At 51.5% G+C, this 24,378-nt stretch overlaps 9 protein-coding genes across 11 annotated transcripts; 6 read left to right on the forward strand and 3 right to left on the reverse strand.

Annotated features, from left to right (window-relative positions):
- Nucleotides 1–2,977: 2,977 nt before the first annotated feature.
- Nucleotides 2,978–4,082, forward strand: J3458_013217 (uncharacterized protein). Its single transcript, XM_007817171.2, has one exon. It carries the CDS (start codon nt 3,144–3,146, stop codon nt 3,957–3,959), a length of 816 nt encoding a protein of 271 aa, XP_007815362.2. The 5' UTR covers nt 2,978–3,143; the 3' UTR covers nt 3,960–4,082.
- A 990-nt stretch (nt 4,083–5,072) lies between these two features.
- Nucleotides 5,073–5,450, forward strand: J3458_013218 (uncharacterized protein; the record flags this gene model as incomplete). Its single annotated transcript, XM_066120312.1, has 2 exons — nt 5,073–5,163; nt 5,272–5,450. 2 exons carry the CDS (start codon nt 5,073–5,075, stop codon nt 5,448–5,450), a joined length of 270 nt encoding a protein of 89 aa, XP_065974599.1.
- A 3,206-nt stretch (nt 5,451–8,656) lies between these two features.
- On the forward strand, nt 8,657–9,779 carry J3458_013219 (uncharacterized protein). Its single transcript, XM_066120313.1, has 3 exons — nt 8,657–9,132; nt 9,191–9,330; nt 9,388–9,779. Exons 1-3 carry the CDS (start codon nt 8,717–8,719, stop codon nt 9,498–9,500), a joined length of 669 nt encoding a protein of 222 aa, XP_065974600.1. The 5' UTR covers nt 8,657–8,716; the 3' UTR covers nt 9,501–9,779.
- A 364-nt stretch (nt 9,780–10,143) lies between these two features.
- J3458_013220 (uncharacterized protein) lies at nt 10,144–11,875 on the reverse strand. Its single transcript, XM_007817169.2, has 2 exons — nt 10,743–11,875; nt 10,144–10,675 (listed from the first exon to the last, which is right to left on the reverse strand). The coding sequence occupies exons 1-2, from the start codon at nt 11,409–11,411 to the stop codon at nt 10,505–10,507; spliced, it is 840 nt and encodes a 279-aa protein (XP_007815360.2). The 5' UTR covers nt 11,412–11,875; the 3' UTR covers nt 10,144–10,504.
- On the forward strand, nt 11,636–20,122 carry YOR1_1 (ATP-binding cassette transporter yor1). 2 transcript variants are annotated; one of them, XM_007817168.2, is made up of 3 exons: nt 11,636–13,318; nt 13,542–15,280; nt 15,357–20,122. In XM_007817168.2, exons 1-3 carry the CDS (start codon nt 12,923–12,925, stop codon nt 17,569–17,571), a joined length of 4,350 nt encoding a protein of 1,449 aa, XP_007815359.2. In that variant the 5' UTR covers nt 11,636–12,922; the 3' UTR covers nt 17,572–20,122. The 2 variants fall into 2 exon arrangements, with proteins under 2 accessions (XP_007815359.2, XP_065974601.1); XM_066120314.1 differs by having other exon boundaries at nt 12,235–15,280.
- On the reverse strand, nt 18,430–19,545 carry J3458_013222 (uncharacterized protein; the record flags this gene model as incomplete). Its single annotated transcript, XM_007817167.2, has 1 exon — nt 18,430–19,545. One exon carries the CDS (start codon nt 19,543–19,545, stop codon nt 18,430–18,432), a length of 1,116 nt encoding a protein of 371 aa, XP_007815358.2.
- An 803-nt stretch (nt 20,123–20,925) lies between the features above and the next one.
- Nucleotides 20,926–21,893, forward strand: VPS68_1 (Vacuolar protein sorting-associated protein 68). 2 transcript variants are annotated; one of them, XM_066120315.1, is made up of 3 exons: nt 20,926–21,103; nt 21,225–21,583; nt 21,640–21,893. In XM_066120315.1, the coding sequence occupies exons 1-3, from the start codon at nt 21,011–21,013 to the stop codon at nt 21,701–21,703; spliced, it is 516 nt and encodes a 171-aa protein (XP_065974602.1). In that variant the 5' UTR covers nt 20,926–21,010; the 3' UTR covers nt 21,704–21,893. The 2 variants fall into 2 exon arrangements, with proteins under 2 accessions (XP_065974602.1, XP_065974603.1); XM_066120316.1 differs by having other exon boundaries at nt 20,926–21,583.
- On the reverse strand, nt 21,894–24,222 carry J3458_013225 (uncharacterized protein). Its single transcript, XM_007817165.2, has 2 exons — nt 23,727–24,222; nt 21,894–23,646 (listed from the first exon to the last, which is right to left on the reverse strand). The coding sequence occupies exons 1-2, from the start codon at nt 24,062–24,064 to the stop codon at nt 22,998–23,000; spliced, it is 987 nt and encodes a 328-aa protein (XP_007815356.2). The 5' UTR covers nt 24,065–24,222; the 3' UTR covers nt 21,894–22,997.
- VPS68_3 (Vacuolar protein sorting-associated protein 68) lies at nt 22,295–22,851 on the forward strand (the record flags this gene model as incomplete). Its single annotated transcript, XM_007817166.2, has 3 exons — nt 22,295–22,574; nt 22,627–22,701; nt 22,757–22,851. The coding sequence occupies 3 exons, from the start codon at nt 22,295–22,297 to the stop codon at nt 22,849–22,851; spliced, it is 450 nt and encodes a 149-aa protein (XP_007815357.2).
- Nucleotides 24,223–24,378: the final 156 nt, after the last annotated feature.

Consider the following 24,378-nt stretch of genomic DNA (forward strand, 5'->3'; position numbering starts at 1 on the left):
TTAATGCTATTAAGGCTTAAATTACCCTAGCGCTTATAAAAGGCCTTTATCTTATAAAGAATCTTATTAATAAGAGCCTTTATTTTAAAGAATACCTTATTATTATTATTAAAGTTAGCTTAAAAACGTAATTTCTTTTATTTTTAGGTTTTTCTATTACTTTTAATTAATTTAATTAAAATCTTATTAATAAGCTTAATTAACTTTTACCTTAATAGATAAGTCTAATAGCTTTTATTAAATTTAAGCTTTAATTTTAGCGTTAAGCTTTTATATTAAATCTTTAAGAGACTTATTTAGGTATAAATATTAACGATAATAGTATTTTTAATTATAAAGGTAATTTAAAGCTATCTTTAACCTTTTTTATTAATTGTTTTTAGGTTAACTTAATACCTATAATAAATGTAAGGTCTTTAATAATAATAGGCTTTCTTAGAAGGTAAAGAATAAAAAACCGCTCTTACCTTTTATAGCCTTTTAACGCTAGTAATATTATTTATATAAATTATTAATTTAAAAGCTATTTAAAACCTTATTTATTTAACTTTTCTTATTAAGGTTTAAGAGGTTTAAAATATAATTATTTTAATAGCTTAAAAATATAAGGCTAATTAAAGCTATTATAGCTACGAAATCTAAGGTTAATTAAAGCCCTTTTATATTAAGTAAGTTAATTTAATAAGCTTCTACTAGTACCTTTTATTAGCTTATAATTTAAGCCTTAATTTTCGTATAATTAGCACCCTTTAATACTAATTTATATTTTAATAAAACCTCTCTTTTATATTCCTATAATATAGGTTATAGCTAAGCTTATAATAGCTTTAATTATCTTAAAATGCTATCTTTAATAGCTATTATATTATAATAACTATTAATAGTCTTTATAATAAATTACTAGGTAATTAAAAGAGCTTTTTAATACCTTTAATAGACTTAAATATTAACCTAATAATTATTTATAAGGAATTTAAGCCTCTTAAATTAAACCTTATTAAGGTTTATAATTATTATAGCCTTAAAGTTAATATTACTAGGTTAAAGTTTTTTTAAAGAGATAATAATTACCTTATTAGGCTATTAAGGGTTAATTAAATGCTAAATACCTTAATTAATAGCGTACTTTTTAACGATAAAAATCTATTAAAATTAATTACTTAAATTTATTAAGGTTACTAATAAAGAACCTTTAATATTTATAGCTAGGTTAATTAAGTCTTTAAAGACCTTAAATATATTATAATTTAACGTTAAAATATCTTAAATTTAATGGTAAATTAAGCTTATAATTATTACGTTAATAGCTATAAAAGTAAATTAAATAATAAAATTATTCTTAAAATTAAAGCTATTTAAGTACGAAAAATAGGCCCTTATTTATAGATATTAAGGTTATTTAATAGGTTACCTAAAAAGTAATTAATTTAAGGGGTTTTACGGTATCCAGCTATTAAAGGTCTAGCTTTAATAGGGTGGTAGCGCGAGCCTTCTTTTAAGGCTTTTCGTACAATTAGAAAGCAGCTATTTAAGGCGTTTTGGGGCTTATCGGGGTCCCCGATGAATAGCAGCCTTTTTCCATTGAAAGGGGCCTTTGGCGTTGACATGTGGCATAGTGTTTATGGTTCTGCTGTCAGACTTCTCAGTTGGAAGAAGCTAAAACTCAACCTTGACATGGACAAGATAAATGGAGGACTCGGCTATTTATGGACAGTCGCTTTCCAGCTGTGGTACACTGAATCCCATCCCACACGGTTTTGGCATTCTCGTTGTCTGTGTCTTTGCGAACAGGGACAGAAAGCCCGTTGACAAATGCCGATGTAGGACGTCATATCCGCCAACGAGCGGCAGCCAATTAGTTGGCTGGGATATTGCCCAATTAGAATTCTTCATTTCTTAACTTTGATCAGGCAGAGGGCGATCGGCTCCGATTCTGGGCCAAACTGACCGGTAGCCTGGCTGGGGATCATGGGATTGCCCCCGAGTCGCAGATTGATAGCATCCCTTGCTTCGAGCACGACCAGCATGGTCAATCACGATGATTCAAGGGGTCTCACATCCGGAGAGGCCAACAGCTATCTGTGCTTTTGCAGTTCGGTGGTCTTTTGTGTCTCTTTCTTTTTATTGCGCAGTAACCCTGCTTGCCACGCACTCCGTGGATCGGTCAACTCCCAAGTTCCGAAGCCCAAGACGGACAGAGCTAACATGGGCACTCGCCATGGTTTCACAGGGGAATGTGCCTTGGGCTCGGATCCGAGCATGACTGTCTTCAACATGCATGTGCGGAGTCACACCATTGACCAGACCGCTCCTGCGCCTGGCGATGCCCATTAACATTCTTGCATTACAAATGCACAATTACATCTTCTGAAAGCAACTAACCTAACTACATTCTAAATCGCGGAAACATTGCCAACATGCCAGTTCTTATTCTACGAGCAGGGCAGGGATAGGCGTCTACTTTCTGCTAGCTTTGACTACTAGCGTACCTGCGCATAAGCTCTAGCTCCCAAAAGATTGATCGGTTCAATGTTACATAACTATCACAGAACCCAGGTTGTACAGTCCCAGAAAAGACCCCATGGCTCGTCAGCCGGCGTCGCCATGTATCTTACATGGAGAGTATTGCACCAGTGCGCCCGGTCGGACCCCGAAGTGGCGAGCAATGGTCAGGTCGGTAGATGACTCGCCCAAGGTAAACAGGAATATAGTAACATTGAAGTTACGAGACGAAGAAAAGTGATGGTTGGCGCGCCTTTCACCGCTTTGCACAAGCGGCCCTGCAAAAAGCAGGCTGCATGACGTACGTCGCGCAGCACATGTCGGCTTGCCCTGGAAAAACAGGGCATCAAGTGTCATCGTGCGTCGATCGTCGACCGATCGTCACACCCCAACAGTCGTGGCGGACGTCCCTTGGATGGGCGTCGTCACTGCTGGGAATATTAGTCTACGGGCAACGGTTGTATTCTTTGTAGCGGTCAAGATATCGATGGACATTCTCGCCACTGTCCTAAAAGGAAACGCTGCAAATCCTCCCGTTTATATACTTGACACCCTTGACAGAGATCAATATCTGTCGAGCCGCAGGCGAATGCATACCGTTTTCCCTCTTTAGGAACACACCACCATTGTCACTGTCACCCATGTCGTCTCGGCGCCGGCGTCATAGTGGACCACCTCCGCAACACTTTCGGGGAGCAAGCTATCCCGATGAGCATTATTGGCATCCGTCTGCCTACCCTCCCAGAGCGAATGGTGTATATACGGATCGACTGCCGCCGCCGCCTTACGAGCCGTCTCACCCCCGTAGCGAGACATGGCCGGTTGACGGACCCGAGGTGGATAGAGGACGCGGGCGTGAACGGGGACATCATTCAGCCCATACAGCTTCTCAGGAGGGACATGAGGCACGGAACCCCCGGCATGGGTATGAGGAGTCTCGGAACCGGAGGCCGCGACGGCCACGCTCGCACGACAGGATGAGTGATGGAGACTCGATTCGTGGCCACGGAAGAATGCCACCGGGGCCAAGCAGCACACGACGAAGCAACTCCGCGTCCACGTCGGCGCCTCGAAAACAAAAGTGGCAGACCACAGCGTCCCAGTGGTGGCAGAATCCCATCGTCCGAACGTGCGCCATCACCGCCGTGTCGACCGGCCTGTCAGCCGCGTTAGATAGCCGCGGCGACCCCGGACAATGGAAAGGGGCAAAGGGCGCCAAGGTGGCCGTGGCATCGCTCGGGTCTGCATTGGTGGATGGATTCCTCGGCCAAAAACACCCCAACAGCGTCAGGCAGCAGGTCGCGAGGAAAGGTTTCCAGGTGGCCATGGAAGAAACGGAGAAGAAGAAACAACAGCCGGCGGAAGCACGCAAAGACGACGCCCATGGGCCCAAGGACCACGGGCGTCGTCGGCGCAGGCATAGTGAAGGGTCAAGCAGCCATGGGCGGCACCATTGAGGGAAAATCGGACAATGACGTTACGAGAAATGTAAGCTATAGTACACGAGCAGCCTTTGTTTTGAAACCGGTCCTACGCATGATCTCGGCGAGAATCATGTTAAATTGCGAGCCGTTTATTTCTTGCTTTTAGAAGCTGTTCATCGTGGATGGCTCCGTACATGGAGACATATTTAGTAGCCCCCATGTAGCGTATATCTAGTCGTTGTGCATGACTCCCATTACGGTGGTCTTCCCCCATTCCGTTCCCACGCACTGACGAAATCAGCGAGCAAACCATCGAGCGATGGACCGGAAAGTAGGGTCCAGTATCTGACTCGTGTTTAGACTCAGAATCCAGTGGCTGAAGCTTATCTCAACGGCACTTAATGACGCATAGGCCTGAAACTGGCCATCTTCAGCCACAAAACCTACCAAGACAAGCTTCACACGGGCGTCGACGGGTTCAGGGCCGTATAGCCAGGTCCCGACTCCTGCCAAGGCCTCCTAGCCTGTCGATGCCGAGCGAGTCCAGTCCCGTTGTCGATGACATGCAAACTTCCAGAGGCTGTCTCAAAGTCGCGTCGTGATGATTTCAGAGTAAAATAAAGCTATACACACGGTGGTTCTTCCCAGAAACCATCCGCATCCATTACTTCATTTGTTTCAGTGCGAGCTACCATGACGACATGCCGCAAACTCCAAAGCCACCTTCTGCCGGACATCCACTTGAGAAAAATTCACATCAAAGACCCTCCCGTCTCACCTGTCACCCTGCCGTGGCTTGGACGGCTCAGATCTGCGGTCCACTTGGCGGGCTATGACGACCGCGGAAGCGCTCTGTAACAGACACGTATCAGACATGCCGGCATCGACGCGGCACGTAAAACCCAAAATAACGGGTTCGGAACACTGCCGCCGGGAGGGGGGCCATCTCCAATCGTCCGGAACTCAAGTTTTGTAGGAGCGGCAAAGAAATTCCATGGCAGAGACACCGTAAATACCAGGACCTCAAGTCAGGGGATACAAAGAGAAGGATGCTCGCTGTAAAAATTCCTCCCCATCGATTTTTTGTACTTGTTACGTTGTGTCTGGTTCCTGCTTTTATATGTTGGCCGCATTGTCTTACCTGCCATGGATTACTACATTAAACGAGCCGTTGAGCGAGTTCGACAGCGGCGCAGGAGCAGAGAGGACATTGAGGAGGAAATCAGCATTGATGAGAGTAAGTTCCTGGGCCCTTTTCTGATTTGAAGCACACGGATCGGAGATTTGGCGGGGGCGTCCTAGCTTCCAGTATTCAGCGTGGTTGAATGCTGAAACGTTTCTCTAGACCTCCATTTGGCTGCGCGGAATAGCATCGCAAACATGGACGTCTCGAGTGACGATTCGATTGCACCACGTGGATCCGCGGAATATAAGAACGTGAATAGGTGGGTTGACGTAGAAACCCTCTGTCGTTCTGATGTCTGTGATGATGGTGGTGCTAATAACTGGCAGGGTTTACAATGAGAAACCCCGGCGTGGGTCGGCGCAATCCGTCTCCTGGGAATAAAATCGTGACGTTGTGGAGTTTGGATATATCGTCCTGAGCTGGGCATGGTAAAAAGGTGCATGTGAGTGGTCTTTAAAAAGTTATAGCTCTGAGACTTTTAAATTGGAACACATCAACGTCGTCCGGATACCCTCTCCCTTTGCCCTCCTTCTGTTTACATGAATAGTCTGCTCTGTATCAAGATCCGTCTCGAGCCGACGTAGACATCCCGGCCGACCATGAGCGGTGGAACTTCGAATACTGAACCGGTCGAATCACGACACCGTCAAACGAGAAAGCATTGATGGCATGGCAAAAGTTGTTTATTGATGAAGCCAAGCTTGTAAGCTCCAATCAGAAGCGAGCTGGCCAACCTAAAAGTGAGTCCTTGATGACTTGAACGGCGCCATTCTCAATAATGGTCTATCAAGGAGGCCTCCATTTCGGAGCTGGACAGGCAGATTTAATAAGGTACCAGTCCACTACTCAATTCACACGAACCCGAGGTAACGGGTCGACTGTCTATAGCATCGTCATGCCCACGACAAACAAACGCGAGCTTCAAAAGACATTGTGCCCAGCAATCTCAGTTTCTAATGACCATTCAAACCCAAGGTCACCTGTGAGCTTGCCGAGATATCGCCCCGAGTTGACAATCACTCTCTGGGGATCATCAGCAGCTACTGATATATTGTCACGTAGGACATGACTTGGCTGGAGGGCACGAGGGGCGATGATAGCTACTTACCGACTAGACTGATGTCACTGGTAGTCGTAATTGGTTCAATGTAAGCTTCTCAGCTTGTCACAAGAGATTCACCTGGTAAGATATGGGGCCCTCAGAGCTAATCAGTGAATCATGGAACGTCGTGTGAATTTCACTGCGCACGTGCAAGCCTTGGAACAATAACCTACCCACCTCATTCTGTTTTCTACCTCAACATAATCGTCCCCTTCTCCGTTCTCCTTTGTCTCCTTGTCATCATGAGAAATCGGTTCATTTCTCGCGTCCTCCTACCAGACTTTGTATGGCAGGAAAACAATCCTCGCCCCATCTCGAACGGGATACCGCCCACGCCTCGACCGACGCACCCCCGAATACGCCGACTCTGGGGCATCTTGCATGAGTACCTGCAAGATTTCTCTCTGTCATATTGTAGCTGGGTCGGCATCCCCTTCGATAATCAAATTATCCAGCTCCCGTTTGGACTGATTCTGAAATGGTCTGGCGGCACTCGGGTAGAACAAGTGTCGGCGATGCAAGTGGCTAGAGCAGCTAGTTTCCCGGTCCCAAAAGTCATCTGCTATGGAGAGCATCCTGATGCACCACATGCTCCAGTGTCGAATTTAATGACCCCTTTGCCTGGAAAAGAGTTGGGTCAAGTGTATGAAAAACTGAGCAGCGAAGATCAAAAGTCGGTCCAACGAGAGCTCAAAGGCTACTTGGACGTGATGCGCGGATGGAAAAACCTGCGGGGTGGGAAAACAATTTCTTCTTTGCTGGGCACTTCAATTCGGAGCGTTCGCATTCCTAACCATTTTGCTGGTACATTCGAGTCCGAGGAAGAATTCAACGAATATCTCATCCGACCGTCCTGGGCGGGTGGTTTCCCCTCCGAGGAGGCGTACAATGATGCCCTCAGTCTAACCAAAGGTATGGAAAAAATATCACATAAAATTGTTTTTACCCATGGCGACCTCAAGCCCCATTACATTCTGGTCAAAGGGGGGCGCATCACAGGCTTTCTGGACTGGGAATCGGCAGGCTGATACCCCGACTATTGGGATTTCACGACGGCATTGCGGTTCACGCGGGAGGATTTTTGGTGGTACAGCTTCGTGGTTGGCCTGGGTGGTGGCGCGTATTTGGCGGAACCGAAATGTGAGCGCGCATTGACTTCTCTGACGAGCGCTTCGTATTACTGGTGATGCTGCACTACATATGACATGATATTGCTTAGAAGGTGGGAACTGCGCTTGAGCCGGGCTAGAGCCGGCGCTGAAAGAGTGCTTGTGCTACTTGGAATGGTAAACCTATTAAGACTCAATGGATCCCATGGTGACCTTATGAGTCATATTCTCTGGCCTACAAGAATTATCAATTCTGAGGGTGTGATTGCAGGAACTGGGTTCTAATCTCTGACCCCAATCAGAATAGCAACGGTAGTGACGAGACCGACAATAGTAACAAGGTAACAACGCTGACAGTGATAATAGTAATAATAGTAATGTGAGTCTCGCGATAAATATTTCTACTCTATATTATAAATTCGTGGAAAAAGCCTAGACAGTATAAACTCGCTTTGCATCTTCCAACCTACAAGAAGCAGCTTCACATCTCGTATCCTTGCTGGCTTGGTGCGTCCCAACCTTCTACCAGTCAATCTCCACGTGAATGGGCTTCATATCGTTCTATTCATCAGGAATATCACCCGCGAGTCTCGAGTGATCTCCAATGGAGTCCCAACAGGCTCTGGGGAAATTGCCGACTTGGCTCTAGCCGTGCATGGATGACTGGATGAGCCGCCTTGTAAAGGTCGCGCGAAATTGGTAAACAGCCAGATGGTAAGCACCGTATCCCCGGAGCCTAGCTTCACTACTGCTGCTATACAATCTTGCAGCGATATGCGAAAGTGGGAAGATGCCGCCAAATGCTTCAAGGAGAAGCGGCGGGAAAGACTGCCGCATGGTAATCGTCACGAGGCATGCGACGACGATGCTGATCCGCTCAATTACCTGATGCTATCGAAACTTCGAAATGTCATATCCTAAGGCCACGATCTGCACACCGGCGGTAGATTATGTCAAGCAGCCCCTTCATCAGCACTGGAATTTGATGTGCCATTCAATGTGCAACAACATGTTCGAGTCGCGCGCGAACCAGGCCTAGATTGCCCGAATCAAGCTATGGTAGGTAGAGTCTGTAGTAGCAGAGTATATTTACCCTTCAGGAAGTGTACACTAATATATTGTAGTATATTATGGTGAAGAGCGCGATAGCGAGGCTAATCTGGTCGAAAAAGATACGCACCTACTTAGGGAGGTACGTACTTTTTGCCTACCACTGCGTGAGCCGGTAGTTACCGGGGAAACGCGTGTGTGAGAGAACCAGGGCGGGGAAATTGGATAATGCGCACAGCCATGTGTGGAGCCGGTCCCTCCTCTTCCGTCTCTGTTGTGAATAGCTCAATCAAGGCTTTGTAGTATCAATACGGAGTATACAGAGAGAGATTCGTATCATCTGATGCCAAGGTGCCCTACTTGGGTTGGGCGACAGAGTACGACGACAATGGAGCAGCAGGCAGCGCGTCAACCCGACTTTGGGCGCTTGGCGAGCAACTTTAAGGACATTGGCGAGCAAGTGCAGCGGTTTGAGAATATACCCGCATTCGAAGGCGGGACACAACTGATGAGGAAGATGGATCGGATTTTTGAGGCAGTCACCGAGATGCGACATGAGATAAATGGGTTTAGGACCGAGATGACCGACATGCGACGTGAGATGACCGACATGCGACGTGAGCTGGATGGGTTCGGTCTGAATATGACCGACATGCGACGTGAGATGACCGACATGCGACGTGAGATGACCGACATGCGACGTGAGATGACCGACATGCGACGTGAGCTGGATGGGCTCGGTCTGAAGATGATGATTACGTGAGTGGCCGTCATATCGGGAAGAGGAGAGGACTGACGATTTGTGTTTCTGGTGCAGGGACAAGAATTTCCAAGCCCGGATGGCGAACAGCATTGTGGTGTCTGGAGAGATGACCTTGTCGCCGCTGTACAATGTGACGACAGGTGAGGAGCTGTCTCACTGTCCGGAGACGCTGGCAGATCTGGAGCAATGTGATGGTACGTTGGTCATGACCTGCAAAGAGATGTGAATCTGACGTGTGGACTGGACTGTAGGGGACATAGCAGCGGCGATACTACGGGAATTGGGGGAAAGAGTGCCGCGAGCACACGAGCAAAGGAGGAGGCAGTTGAAGTTGACCTTTGGAATTCGGACACGGGTGATTTAGTGTCTGTTGGATTGTGTTGCGTTCTGTTACGACCTAGTCAAGAGGAAGCACACCACGTGATAATAACGTCAAGAAAAGGCTATATTTAAGATCAAAGGAGTTGGTTTCGATTCGACCCCTTAGTAATTGGATCCAGTTCATCTTATATTTATCTTGTATTTACGGAACGTGTTGCGAAAGTGCTGGGAACGACGCGGCTAGCAACGAATTTGTGAGTCTAAGAGTAGTAGTATCTTTAAGAGATGTTTTATTATATCCAAGGTAAAATATCAAATATAGTTTACTTTATTATTTTACTTATTTTGTTTTTGTCGGTATTTTAAAATAAAGCGTAAAATATCACGTCAGGCAACAAAGTAGTGCCTGAATCGTTAACCATCGAAGGGAAGACCAGACGTTTTGTGCCGCTGCACGACTGGAGATGGACTTGACTTTATGTACTAGTCTGGCAGAATATACTTGCCTGTCAACAAGTATACACCAATAGACCTTAGGATATCGCGGTATAGAGCGCGACAGCTAGATCCGTAATCCGGCTCAATATATTTTGCCTCTTACTGCAGACTGAAGGAAAACGTAAAGGGACAAGACGGTTCCACATGCTCCAATACTCGGACACCAACAAACTCGTACATGATCAATGCAACATTTTGGCATTTGTAGCCTGGGTATATTTCTATGGTAAATCGTTGATTTCGCCAACATACACGCCTATGAAAAGTTCGCGCCTTCATTCCATGGCGCCTAGTGTGTCCCTGCAAGATTCGTCACCCCTGCAGACGAGCCAGATCTTCCAGACAAGCCGTGAGCCCTATCAAAGCAGCCGATTCCATGATTCGTGTCGTCTGATCTCAACCGCACTGCATCGTTGAATCAGGCAGCGACGGGGCTTACAAACGCAGAGTCCGGACTTGACTCAACGATAGCTGAAGCCGCCGTAGGCGTAGAACGGATGTCAAACATTCCCGTTGAACCCAATCAAATTCGTCTTCATCGCCAGCCCCTCAGCTAGGTTTAGCCACCTTCCTCGACTCGCTCAACCCCGTTTCGGGATCCTGGTACTCCTTCCAGCTCACGGGCACCATGTCGTTGCCGGCCTCGCTCGTCGCCATGATAACACCCAGCTCGTTGGACGCGGTGGACAAGTAATAATTGGCCTGGTCTCCCAGCGAAATCTACACGCAAGACAAGTCAGCCACCTGATATCCAAGAGTGATCGGGCTCACCAAAAACAACACATACCACTTGTGCCCGGACAATATCTCCCGGCTTGAACGACTCGTACATCTTGACTTTATCCTTCTCCGTGGCGCGCACGTCTTGGACACGAATCACGCCCTGCCACTCGGTTTGGAGAACGGTATCCCCCACCTGCTGGATCACGACAATGGCCTGTTTGGGCATCAGGCGCACTACCCGCGCCAGGACCACATTGTTCACGTCGGGCAGGATCTCGCGCTTGCGGCCGTGTCTTGCGACGGAGAGGGTGGGCAGCTCTTCCGGGGCGGGAGCGGTGATCTTGTTGAGCCGTTTCGCAGGCCCGGGGGGCTTGGCGGGCGCCGTTACGCGGACTCTGCCGAGGAGCGAGGAGACGACGTTGCCTTGGTGGATGTGTGTGCCCGGGCCGGGGTTGTATTTTGAGGCAGGGCCGAGGATGTTGCCGGGGACTGCGACAGACGGCAGTTCGTCTGCAGCCATGGCTGGATCCTGCTTACTGGCTCGTGGGAAATGACTGGCGTGATGCGGCGCTGCGTGACGTGCCGATGGCTTGGAGTCGTGAAGCAGTGTGCAGCTGAAGCTCTCGTGAATCATGGCGTAGAGAAATCTGTCAATGGTGGTGGGGCAGATCAGAGTTGAATGGAGCTCCACCGCGCGGCAGCTGCCCATCTGGCACAGCGGAGTGGCAACCATTCAAGGCTGATTCTCGATATAAGCTCCATGTCTGGCCAGCTCAATGTCGGCCGTTCGAGCCGGGTGTTTGCATTTACGAGCATGGCCGTTTGGAATGTGCCGAGCGCTAAAAAAGACCTGACAGTAGGCTCGTCATGGAGATGGGACAATACTTGACACTTGTGGTAATGCCCGGCGCCCGGCTCGGTCAAGACAAAGTGTCGGGACCGACGGGAATACATAGTCCCGCCTATCCCTTATGAATCATTCTGCCTTGGCCTCCAATACGAAAAAAAAAAATTAAAAATTGGCCGGGTTTCGTACAGATGCTGTTTGCGGTGTAACATTCTGTCAGCACACATTGGCTTATAAAAGTCGACGTGACTGAATCTCGAGTTTTTGGGGGGGGGGGCAATGGAAGGAAGCCCGATTGTGCCCGTAGCGGCATGTGGAGGAATCTTGAAATACACGTATAAAACAATCGTGCAGAACAACCACGTACGCCAGGAGTCCAGGACGACGCATGGTGGGCCGGGTTTCGCTTTTGGAGGGGTCCGGAATCCCGTCCGGACTTAGAGTATAGAAGATTAGCAACTTTACTCCGTATAATGTGGAGGGCGACACCCCGCCAGTGGCTAAAATTGACCAAGACATTACGGAAGAATGATGCCTGGACTTTGGCACTTGTTAGTTTGGTTTGTCACTCGGGCGTGTTTTGCCATTCAACGTTGCCCTTCTTTAGATGGGAATTGAGGACAAGGAGGAAACGATGGCTTGTTGGTTGCCGGGTACATCAACCGCAAGCGTGATGCTGGGGCTAAAGTCGTGGGCAATGAACGAGAGACTTCATGCGGCGTTGTCACCTCTCGCCGCATTCATGGTCCTGCAAGAGGCCCCCGGAGCATCAAAAGAGAGTTTCTGTCCGGATGGTGTTCCCGGACCGTCGCTCACCAACATTGAACATTCCAATATTCCAGCCTCGTTGTCATTGCTCACGCCTGCCCTACTTGTCCGTGTCTAGAAGACGCGAGTGTAATAAAGATGACATATGTAGCGTAGCATCACACGATCCCTCCCGCTTCCCGTTGCTACATTTTGGTAAACTCCGCAGCGCTACGGACTTTGTTTGTTTGGCCAGTTGCCGAGTTTTATTGTTATTCCTAGACAACTCTGCTCCCCGGCGACAAGAGATCTGTCTCGAGTGTTGCAAGTCGACGAGAAACACGGGAAAAGTCTGGCAACACAACAGGCAAAATACCCCAGCGGCTCCACCATCTCTCGAATTCCCGTCGTCCATCCAGAGTGTCTGTTTCTCAGCACACTAGTCGGGGCGTCGCGCATCGCCAAATCCCGAGGTCCGATCCATTTTGCAGGTTACCTAGGCAGTCTTTCCTTTCCTTTTTTCTTTTCCTGCAATTCAAGAGCCAGTCGAGCACCCTTTACGGATCCCTCTTCGGATCCCTTGACGGATCTGTTTTGCCGGCCCTCTGGAATCACTGAGCGCCAGCAAAACATTTCTGCATTTTGCCGTAATGGCCGACCCGCCAGAGAGCAAGGAGCTGGAGCTCAAGTCGGCAGACGCTGCGGCGGCGGCGATACAGCCCAGCAACGAGGAGCGGCATGATGCGCCGTCAGATCCATCCGATTCCGACGAAAAGCACGACGACGACACAGACGACATTGCCCAGGCGGCCAGCCCCAATCGCCTCGACGTCACAAAGAGCGTTGCGACAGATGTCAGCGATGCTACTGGCGCGCCGTCAACGGGCCAGCCGCCGCCGGCCAAAGCCAAACCTTGGTACAGACAGATCAACCCGTTGCGGTGGGGAGGCGTTCCGCCAGTCCCCAAGGAGCGAATCGTCTCGCGCGAGTACACTGCCGGCTTCTTCAGCAAGTTGACCTTTCAGTGGATGACACCGTTGATGACGGTACGTCGCGTCGTTTGCATTTGTTTGCTTTTAGATAGTAGTCCTATCGAGGATGGCATTGTTCTTCTTGTGTGCTTAAGGTGTGGCCAAGCTGACATCCCGGCCAACCACGTGCCCCTGCCCTTGTCCCTACACCACCATCTCGTGTCAAGTTACCCAAATCATCCGTTACTCCCTACAGTTTCGTCCTCCTCTTTTCGCTGACCAGGCCCGTTATGTATAGACTGGCTACAAACGACAACTGGAAAAGGCCGATATCTGGCAAGTGAACCCCGACCGGGCCGTGGAACCTCTCACGCAAAAAGTCAAAGAATCCTTTCATCGCCGCGTGCAAAATGGCGAAAAGAACCCTCTGTTCTGGGCCCTGCACGAAACCTTCAAGTTTGAATTCTGGCTAGGCGGCCTCTGCGCCCTGATTACCGCCATCCTGCAGGTCCTTGCGCCCTTTACCCTGCGTTTCCTTATCCAATTCGCCACAGATGCATACATCGCCAACGTCAGAGGCGGCCCTCCGCCCCCCATCAAGAATGGCATTGGCCTCGCCATCGGTATAACCGCCATGCAAATCTTCCAGGCATTCGGTGTCAGCCACTTCATTTATCGGGGGATGATGATGGGTGGCCAGAGCAGAGGTGTTCTCATTGGCTTCATCTACGAAAAGGCCATGGTGATATCCGGCAGGGCCAAGGCCGGCGGTGTCAAGCCGTCGATAATGCCCGAGTCAGACGACGCAGATGAGGTGGAAAAGGGGAAAGAGACTGCCACTGATGAGCAGAGTGCAGGGAAGAAGAAGAAGAAGACAAAGACGAAAAAGGGCAAGCCGCAACAGGACGGCCTTGGCTGGGCAAATGGTCGCATCGTCAACTTGATGAGCGTGGATACCTACCGCATCGATCAAGCTTCCGCCCTCTTCCACATGATATGGACCTCGCCCGTCGTCTGTCTCATCACCCTGGTGTTGCTTCTTGTCAACTTGACCTACAGCGCGCTGGCTGGCTTTGCCCTGCTCGTCGTTGGCGTGCCCGCGCTCACAAAGGCCATTCAAACCCTGTTCCGTCGACGCAAAGCCATCAACAAAATCACCGATCAGCGAGTTTCTCTGACCCAGGAGATTCTTCAGTCCGTCCGCTTTGTCAAGTATTTCGGCTGGGAAAAGGCCTTTATAGCCCGGCTTGGGGAGTTTCGAGCCAAGGAGATTTACTCCATCCAGGTGCTGCTGGCCATTCGCAACGCCATCAATGCCGTCAGCATGTCGCTGCCCATTTTTGCCTCGATGCTTTCCTTTATTGTGTACTCGTTGTCCAACCACGATTTGGCCCCGGCCGAGGTGTTTTCGTCTCTGGCCTTGTTTAACGGTCTCCGCATCCCGCTCAATCTGCTACCCCTCGTTCTGGGCCAAGTCACCGATGCCTGGTCGTCTATGAAACGCATTGAGGAGTTTCTGATGCAGGAGGAACAAGAAGAGGATGTGGTTTACAAGCCCGAAGGCAGCAACGCCGTCGAGATGATTGACGCTGCTTTCACCTGGGAGAGGACGGCCACGCAGGATCCAGACAAGGCCACCATTGCTGGCGCAGGGAAAGAGAAGAGGGGGGTAAAGGACGGGGCCAAGGAGAGCACAAGTACGCCGAAACCTGCAAAGTCACAAAGTTCTGCTGGGAATTCGGAGGAGGACTCAGGAAGCACCTTGGTCGAGGAGCGGGAGCCCTTCAAGCTTCAAGGCCTCAACTTCCAGATCAGCCGCAATGAACTTGTCGCAGTGATTGGAACTGTCGGGAGCGGCAAGAGCTCTCTTCTTGCTGCTCTGGCAGGCGATATGCGAAAGACTAATGGAGATGTCGTATACGGTGCTTCACGGGCGTTTTGCCCGCAGTATGCCTGGATTCAAAACACGACCCTCCAGAACAATATTACTTTTGGCAAGGACATGGACCGTGACTGGTACCGTGAAGTCGTCCGGGCGTAAGTTATTCCTTGTGGTTTTTTTTTTTTTTTTTTAGTCTGCCTCCTAGCGTACCAACAGCTAACTCCGTCTCAGATGTGCTCTCCAGGCAGATCTGGACATGCTTCCAAACGGCGACCAGACCGAAATTGGCGAGCGAGGCATTACCATCTCCGGTGGCCAGAAGCAAAGACTTAATATCGCTCGTGCCATCTACTTCAACGCAGATATCGTCATCATGGACGACCCCCTCAGCGCGGTAGACGCCCACGTCGGCCGGCACATCTTTGATAATGCCATCCTGGGTCTCCTTAAAGACAAGTGTCGTATTCTGGCCACGCATCAGCTTTGGGTGCTTAGCCGCTGCGACAGAATCATATGGATGGACGGCGGCAAGATCCAGGCCATTGACACCTTTGACAACCTGATGAGGGACCACAGAGGCTTCCAGTCTCTCATGGAGACCACGGCCGTCGAGGAGAAGGAGGAGGAGCCGCGGCCTCGGGCTCCCGTTGATCTCGCCGACGAGCGCAAGAAGCGCAAGCAGAACAAAAAGGGGGCGGCGCTTATGCAGCAGGAGGAAAAGCCTGAATCGAGCGTGCCCTGGTCGGTCTACGCAGCATATGTGCGCGCTTCGGGCTCGATTTTAAACGCCCCCCTCGTCATCACCATTCTCATCATCTCACAAGGCGCCAACATCGTCACCGGTCTCTGGCTGTCGTGGTGGACATCCGACAAGTTCGGCTACTCTACCGGCAAATACATTGGCATCTACGCTGCCCTGGGTGTTGTCCAAGCCCTGCTCATGTTCGCCTTCTCCGTCACGCTGACCGTTCTGGGAACCAAGTCGAGCAAGGTGATGCTGCGAGAAGCGGTGCAGCGCGTGCTACGGGCTCCCATGTCCTTTTTCGACACGACACCCCTCGGGCGCATCACCAACCGCTTCTTCCCGCGACGTGGATGTCACGGACAACAACCTGACGGATGCCATCCGCATGTACTTCTTCACCCTCGCCATGGTGACGGCTGTCTTTGCCCTTATAATCGCCTACTTCCACTGGTTTGCCATTGCCCTGGTCCCGCTCTACTGCCTCTTTATCCTGTCGGCGTCCTACTACAGGGCATCAGCCCGCGAAGTAAAGCGCTTCGAGTCCGTGCTGCGGTCCAACGTCTTTGCCAAATTCGGCGAGGGCCTCAGCGGGGTAGCGTCCATCAGGGCGTACGGCCTCAAGACGCGCTTCATCAACGACCTCCGGTCCTCCATCGACGAAATGAACAGCGCCTACTACCTCACCTTTTCCAACCAGAGGTGGCTATCCGTGCGGCTCGACATGGTGGGCAACGCGCTCGTCTTCACCGTGGCCATCCTGGTCGTGACGTCGCGGTTCAGCGTCAACCCCTCCATCGGCGGCCTCGTGCTCAGCTACATCCTGTCCATTGTGCAGCTGCTGCAGTTCTCCATCCGGCAGCTGGCCGAGGTGGAAAACGGCATGAACGCCGTCGAGCGGCTGCAGCACTACGGCACGCAGCTCGAGGAGGAGGCGCCGCTGCACACGGTCGACGTGCGCAGCACCTGGCCGGAGAAGGGCGAGATTGTCTTCCGCGACGTCGAGATGCGGTACCGCCCGGGCCTGCCGCTCGTCCTGCGGGGGCTGAGCATGCACGTCCGCGGCGGGGAGCGCGTCGGCATCGTGGGCCGCACCGGCGCCGGCAAGAGCTCCATCATGTCGACGCTGTTCCGGCTCGTCGAGATCTCGGCCGGCACCATCACCATCGACGGCGTCAACATCTCCACCGTGGGCCTGTACGACCTGCGCTCGCGCCTGGCCATCATCCCGCAGGACCCGACGCTCTTCCGCGGCACCGTCCGCAGCAACCTCGACCCCTTCAGCGAGCACGCCGACCTGGCGCTGTGGTCTGCCCTGCGGCAAGCCCACCTCATACCACCCGACGCGTCCCTCGACGACCGCAAGGCGGACCCCTCCCCGTCCCGCATCCACCTCGACTCCGTCGTCGAGGAGGACGGGCTCAACTTCTCCCTCGGCCAGCGCCAGCTCATGGCCCTCGCGCGCGCCCTCGTCCGCGGCTCCCAAATCATCGTCTGCGACGAGGCCACCTCGTCCGTCGACATGGAGACCGACGACAAGATCCAAAACACAATGGCCACCGGCTTCAAGGGCAAGACCCTCCTCTGCATTGCCCACCGCCTGCGCACCATCATCGGCTACGACCGCATCTGCGTCATGGACGCCGGCCGCATCGCCGAGATGGACACCCCCCTCGCCCTCTGGCACCAAGCCGGCATCTTTAGAAGCATGTGCGATAGAAGCGGTATCCGGCAGGAAGATATCCAGGGCGCAAAGGATAGTCTGGCCGCCTTGGATGCAGCCGAGCCGAGCATTTGAAAATTATAAAAGATGTATATAAATAACGCTCACAACGTGGCGTGGAATGTTGGGTATTTAGACATGCTCGGGTAACGATTGAGACATTTGATGAACATTGTACATGAGCACATACCTTTTTTTGGGCCGGGAGGAAAAGGGGGGGCACAACACAATTGTATATAGGTTGTTTACGGCGCACACGATACCATGGAGCTCTGATATGAAATCAACAAGTCGTTTCCATATTCCTTCCAAACAAGGGATACATGCAAAGCCCACTGTGGCAAGCTAGTCACAAAATCCGTCGTACAGACTCTGCATCCGACACTGAAGAAACGGTGGTATTTGCGCTGAGTGAAACGGAATATGTACTATTCAAAAGCGTAAACTAAGGACAGCATAAATGGGCCGGGTTACCGGATTTGCACTCCATCTCTATGCCATGCAGACCATCCTTCGCTAGCTGCCGCATCGCCTTTACAATTCAAGCTCTTAATCGCTCCTTTGGCTCGTCCAGGCAGTGCCGTTCCATCCTCTCGGACGACCGATTCAGGTGGATATGTCGCCCCGGAATCCCTTATTACAAGTTTATTTATATGCACGACAACCCTTGATACGACAAGGTGAAGAAAATGCCGAAAACGCCTTGATTTGACAAATCCAAATTTCAGCAACTCTCAGGAAATTGAAGAACAGAAAAAAAATAGTAAACACGCTGCTTATCCAAGTAAAACGCCTCACTCCGCTTCGCCCTTATCCATACAGATCTGTCAATGACATTTTTAAAAGCGGTTGGCTGGACTGTCGGAACGACGCGGGCCCGTCGAAGGAGGCATATGAGGTGGCGGCAGTGCAGTGGGATCGTCGGTTAACAAATCATCCAGGTACGCACTAGGGGCACGCTGGCCGGGTGTAAGGTTGAGTGAGCTGCTGCTCATGTCCCGGCGCGCCGCAACTCGAGGAGAATCGGGAGGTGAAATATCCATGGTGTTTCGTGAAGCGTTAGCGTAGTAGCCTCGCGAGTCGGGTCGAAGGTTGGACAGATTAATCGAATTGGTCTGGTTACCTCCTCCTCCGGGTAAGCTCGTGCCAGCAGCGTAGAAGCCAGACGGCAGAAACGTTGAGGCGCGGTTGGCTGAAGCGCCGGTGCCGGCAGTGGGAGAGAAGAACAAATTAGACTGGCTTGGCGTTGCAGAAGGAATAGGCCCGCGGTTGGTTCGACGAACTCCACGGCCGGCAGACGCAGCCGAGGTGGCGCCGGCGCCGGCACCTACAGACATGGTCGAAGCATGATCAGAATACTTGTAGAACGGGGCAGGAGGAGCAGGGAAACCAGTCTTGGTGTCGCCATTGTGCTGGGCCATGGCTGCACGCGCAACGGATCTATGAAGCATGAGGCTGACTATACTGCGCCATAGAAGAAGTGCCAATCCTAGAGCCCCGAGGATGGCTCCGACGGCAATGAAGACGGTCCCATCAGGAAGGCTGGACTGCTGCATAAAGGGCGCATTGTTCGTCGGTGGCACGCTCGGAGGCGGGTATGAGGGAATCACTCCAGGACCGGTCAAGGTGGGAAAACCCGTCAGTTCACCACCGGTCGTGGCCGCCGGGCCACCAGTGATGGTTGCTTTGCCAGTTGGGTCGGTGGTGACAGGAGTGCCGGTATTGGAGATGGAGGCCTTGTCCGATGACGAAGGCGATGGAGTCTCGCTTGACTTTTCCTCTTTACTGCTAGGAGATGGGGACGGCGTGGACTTTCCAGTGTCCTTGGGTGACGGTGTTTCCGAGGCGCTATCGTCCTTGCTTGATGGTGAGTCCTTCTGGCCCATTGCAGGGGTAAGGAATGCAATAGCAGCAAGGAGCACCGAGGGCCCCGGAAGATAGTTGGCCGGTCTCATGATGGCGATGCGATGTGCGGACGAAGCTATATGCGAGTGCTGGGCCCGGCTGGTTCGGGTCGGGGGTTCGTGAACGTCGCGGGGGGTGAAAATTAAAAAGGCCAAGGCTATGGCAAGACGGCACGGCGGGAGCCAAGGAAAGCGAAGCAAGATAAGTCGGAGAAGGCCAAAGAAAACAGTATATTGTAGAGATGGTGCAAAAGAATGTCGGCTGGTAGTAGCACCAGGAACAGCACCAGCGGCGGAAATGACGCTGGGTCTGGCGATGGCGAAGGTATGGGAGGAAAAAGAAGAGAAGGGCTCGACGGTGCGGCTGTACGGCTGAATGGTGCCAGTGCAGGTAGGTGGTCAGTGTTGTTGCGTTCCAAGTTCCAGGGTTGTCTGGGCGGCTCCCCCTTAGAGGTACGTACCGTCCTGGTGAGCAGAATGCGTGATGAGACAGCAGGTACAGCCGCACTTGAACCGTCCACACATCCAACCTCCCCAGGGCGGGCAGTGCCCCACTTCTGTCTCCCTAGCCAGCCAAAAAAGGAATGAGGTGCTTAAGATGATGCAGAATTAAAGAACATGTTCACACTAATAACTGGCCGACATTCAAAAATATTTCGGATGCGAATCGATCGATCTAGGGGCATGTTAAGGAGTACCGACTCAGGCTCCCTGAAACTGTTTGCCTCTCCCGTCACTATTTGCTCTACAAGCCGACATTCGTGCCTGTGTAACAGGTATCCGGTTAGGTCAACGGGATGAAAGAAAGAGCCGTCACGCCCCTCCATTTTTGCCTCTACCACGGGGGTTGCAAACAGCAGTACGGAGTACACGGAGTGGAACAATATGAAATCAGAGGGCTCTACTCGGTATATGATTTAATTCTTCCATCCCTATTTGCGCTAGCCGAGCAGATCCGTGCAGTCCGAGATCCGTTATCATCTCGTATAACTGCAACACGAGCAACGACTCTCCACGAGCATGCTAACCTTGGACCAGACAATTCGGCGGGAAAAAAAAAATTTCCCACAATTTGCGGCATGATATATTGTCGCCTTTTTCCCCGCGACCACATGACCAACCGAGCCGCAGGCATAATAGAATAGTCTGGGCCAATCCTGGCTGTATTCCACACTCAAACTATAGATAGCATTGAGAAGTGCAGCTGGTATCGATAGCCAAAACTGTCATATTATTTTGCGTTTAAACTCCTTGATTTATAATTACTTTACTTTTTTTGGCTCTTTGATCTCGGCGTTTTCGGTGGAAACAGAAGCATCCCCAGACACTGTCGCGTGTCCACGTGACCCTGCCGTCTTCGGGGTCATGCCCGACGTTTTGTGCTTCGTCATGCTGCGCCAGTGCCCACCACAGCTTCAAACCAGCAACGACATCCCCATTTCGACGCAACCAAGCACCGGCCGGCGCCGAATCTCGAACCTATAATTGGACCGACCGACCCGGACGTATTTACATCATGGAGGAGCAACGTCTTTGGAAGTTCCGAAAGCCCGAGTGGCTGAACAGTGTCTGGGCACGAAACACGGGCGTCTACGCTGCAGGGGCTCTGGTAAGTTGCAAGCGACTACTATGCAGAGGATGCAAGATACTTTCCTGCTTGCACAAGGCTACACCTATACCCTCGCCTCCGCTGTATTGGAAGTCCGCGACTGATCCGATGGCCATGACAGTTCTCTCTCGCATTCTACGTAATGCTCGACTCGGCCGTATGGTCCAAATCCGCCCGCAACGGCTCCAACGTCCATGTCAAATTTGTTGACTGGCTCCCGCTTGTCTTCTCCAGTCTCGGCATGCTGATCATCAACTCTGTTGAGAAGACACGCCTCAGCGCCGACTCCTTCAGCTATAGCGGATCTGGGGTGGCGTGGAAGGCTCGGGTAGTGCTTTTCCTGGGGTTTGCTGCCCTCGCAGGCGGCATGGCTGGTGGCGTCACGGTGTTTGTGCTCAAGTTTGTGGTACCTGGTGTTTCTATGCCTGCGTTGGGAATGGGCATTGAGAACCTCGTGAGCAATGCGCTGGTTGGGTTCAGGTACGTCTCTCTCGTCCCATGCGCTCGTGCGATGAAGAGTTACTAATGGTGCACAGCTCCGTCGTTCTCTGGGTCAGCCAGAACATGGAGGATGAGTACTCTTACAATCTGTCGATATAAGAAATGCGAGCTGAGGCGGGTGATGCAGGGCGAATGGGCTGAGAGCATAATTCGGGTGGTGGTTTTGCAAGGTTTGATCTTGTCCAAGTGTGGGATGAAACGGTTTGGATGTGTACACTGGCAGCAGCGCTGTTTGCCACTTCAACTAGTTCTTGTTGGCGGAGACTTGAAATTGATATCAAACATGACTTTATGTTCCCCATGGTCCTAGTGTAGGCCACCAAGCTAATCGCAGATCTACAAATATGCACGTCGTTATTGACTAGCCATGCATTCTATTCATGTCAACTGTTTGAATCAGGCTTCTACTTTTTATTGGCTAATAACCAACCCAGCCGTACTCGTCGCCATCTTTCGCCTCTAATTTCAACCTCATGTGAGCTGTGACGGGCATTCTACCCGTCGCCTAGCTACCCATGCCCATCGCTCACGGACCCCTCCCTTGCCGCCCCTCCATCTCGCCTTGCATGCCAACTCCATCATCACAATAAACACAAGTTGCACAGCTCGAGCCTCCCACTCATCACCTCGCATCGCGCCGACACCAATCTCGGAATATTCATACAGATTAGCCTAGCAAAGCATCGCCTCATGAGCCAAAGAGCCCAACCCCCCACAACCGGCACCCACCGGCCCCGGGCGCCAGGAGCCGTTGCGTCGGCCGTTCGACCCAATCTTTTCCGCAGCCAGCTAACGCGACGACCGACGCCGAGCTCATCCAACTCGGCGGACACGGTGCGCCTCGACGTGGAAGTGCTATCGGACAGTTCCGAGATTGTGGTGAGGAACCAGCAGGGCGAGATTGAGCTGGGCGATCCGCCGACGCCCATTTTGGAGACGGATGAGCCTGAGGACCGGGACGAGAGCGAGAGTACGTTTCGAGGGGAGTGGGCTACAAGCTTGTGGACTAATTGTTTTTTTAGAGGAGCGACAGAGACTTGCAGAGGCGGCGAAGCATCACAGCATCAACCATAGTACGGTGCCGGATCAACCTGAGGGTGGGTGGGTTTTGCATTCTTCATCACGATCATGTTTGGTTGACTTTGTTTGTAGAGTTGCTGGAGGCTGTGAGGGCCAGTTTACGCGCCAAAGTCGCGGCTCTTGCGGACGACAACTGGATGTTTGAGGCCGAGGACCAAATTCGATAATGACTCGCTTGCATCTTTGTTTCTCGATTTGAAGCCACTCGGCGTTTTTTTCCGCTATAACAGACGCCGCTTTTCTATGTTTCCCGGTATCTACCTATGATCCATGGCCATTTTACCCCCCCTTTCGCGTACCGCCACGTCTGTATCTAATCTAGGCCTTCAGCAACAGGAGCATCCGCACCCCGAATCTCTTGCCTCCGCGGCTGCTGAGGCGGCGGGCCACCGCCGCCGAATAGTCCGCTCATCATGTCCATGAGAGGATTGCTTTGTCGTGGCTTCGTGATGCCAAAGTACATCTCGGCAATCATTTCCAGCGGTTCTGCCCACGCATCCGTCTCGTTGATCTGCGTGGCGTATTTGGAGATGAGGCCCTTGTAGACTTCTGGCGCGGCACGTTGAATAGCAAGCAGGAGGAGTCCGAGGAAGTTGAGGAGCGGGAGGCTGGGGAAGATTCGAATGTCGGAGCTCGAACTCGACACGTCCTGGACGCCGAGACTGGGGTTGTCGCTGCTCAGGGCGCTGGTGAAGAGGCGGTAGCAGTTGTTGGCGGCTCGGACGTTGCCCACGAGCAAGTAGGGCAGGACGGCCCGTCCGGCAAAATGCGGCGCGAGGTGGGCGTCGCCTTCTTTGTACCAAGCATACTCCATCTTGAATAGGACTTCTGGGGAATCCTTAGTTCCGAGAACCAGGTGTCGCTCCGCTTCGTATGTGTCGTGCTCTTCGGCGTATATGGACCCTGCTACGTGGTGCAGTTCAGGGTCTCCAGCGGGATACTCGCCAAATTTAGATGACCATCTGCATTTGCAAACCAAGTGTTAGCTCAGCAATCTGCCTTGGATATTGTACGACGGGTATTCCCAAAGCCAAGGACGTACGCGAGCATCTCTGTGATGAACTTCTTCCTCGTGGGCTCCTCGCCATCAAACAGCCGCAGACATGTCAGCAATCGTCCCTTGGAGGCCGAGTCCGGGGTCAGCTCTGCCTGCTTGTACACGTCTACCATCATGATGCACAAGTCGCCACCGCTGCCGCCCTGGCCAGCTTTGAGGAGCGACTGCGCAACGTTGGACAGGATGTCGATGGCGGCGTCCCAGTTCTTGGTCTTGATATATCGCGAGGCAGCTACCCGGGTCTGCTGCTGCGCTTCGTAAAAGTCGCCATCTGTGATCTTCTGCTGCAACCGGGCGACGATCTTGTCGACCTTGCTAGCCATTGCGGGTTACTGGCGGAGAATCTGCTGTAAGAAGCGGGCAGAGAGCGGCGGTGTATGCACGGCTCTAGGAGCTCACGGCGAAGGGCGGGAGACAAGAAGCGATTGGGATGATGGTGAAGCAGCCATGGTGGTGACGGAAGCTGGAGAGTGATGGAGGGGCTGTGGGGCTGGGTGGTGGTAGCCGGGTTTTGACTACCCGGTACCTGAACTTTTTTTTTTTTTCTGCGTCTTATCATGTGCTTGTGGAAGAAATATCATCATAAGTAAACAAAACACTTTTCTACAAGCTTGTCATGCATTACGATGCGTATTTA

Source organism: Metarhizium acridum (assembly GCF_019434415.1).
Source record: "Metarhizium acridum strain ARSEF 324 chromosome Unknown scaffold_276, whole genome shotgun sequence".
Taxonomy (NCBI): domain Eukaryota; kingdom Fungi; phylum Ascomycota; class Sordariomycetes; order Hypocreales; family Clavicipitaceae; genus Metarhizium; species Metarhizium acridum.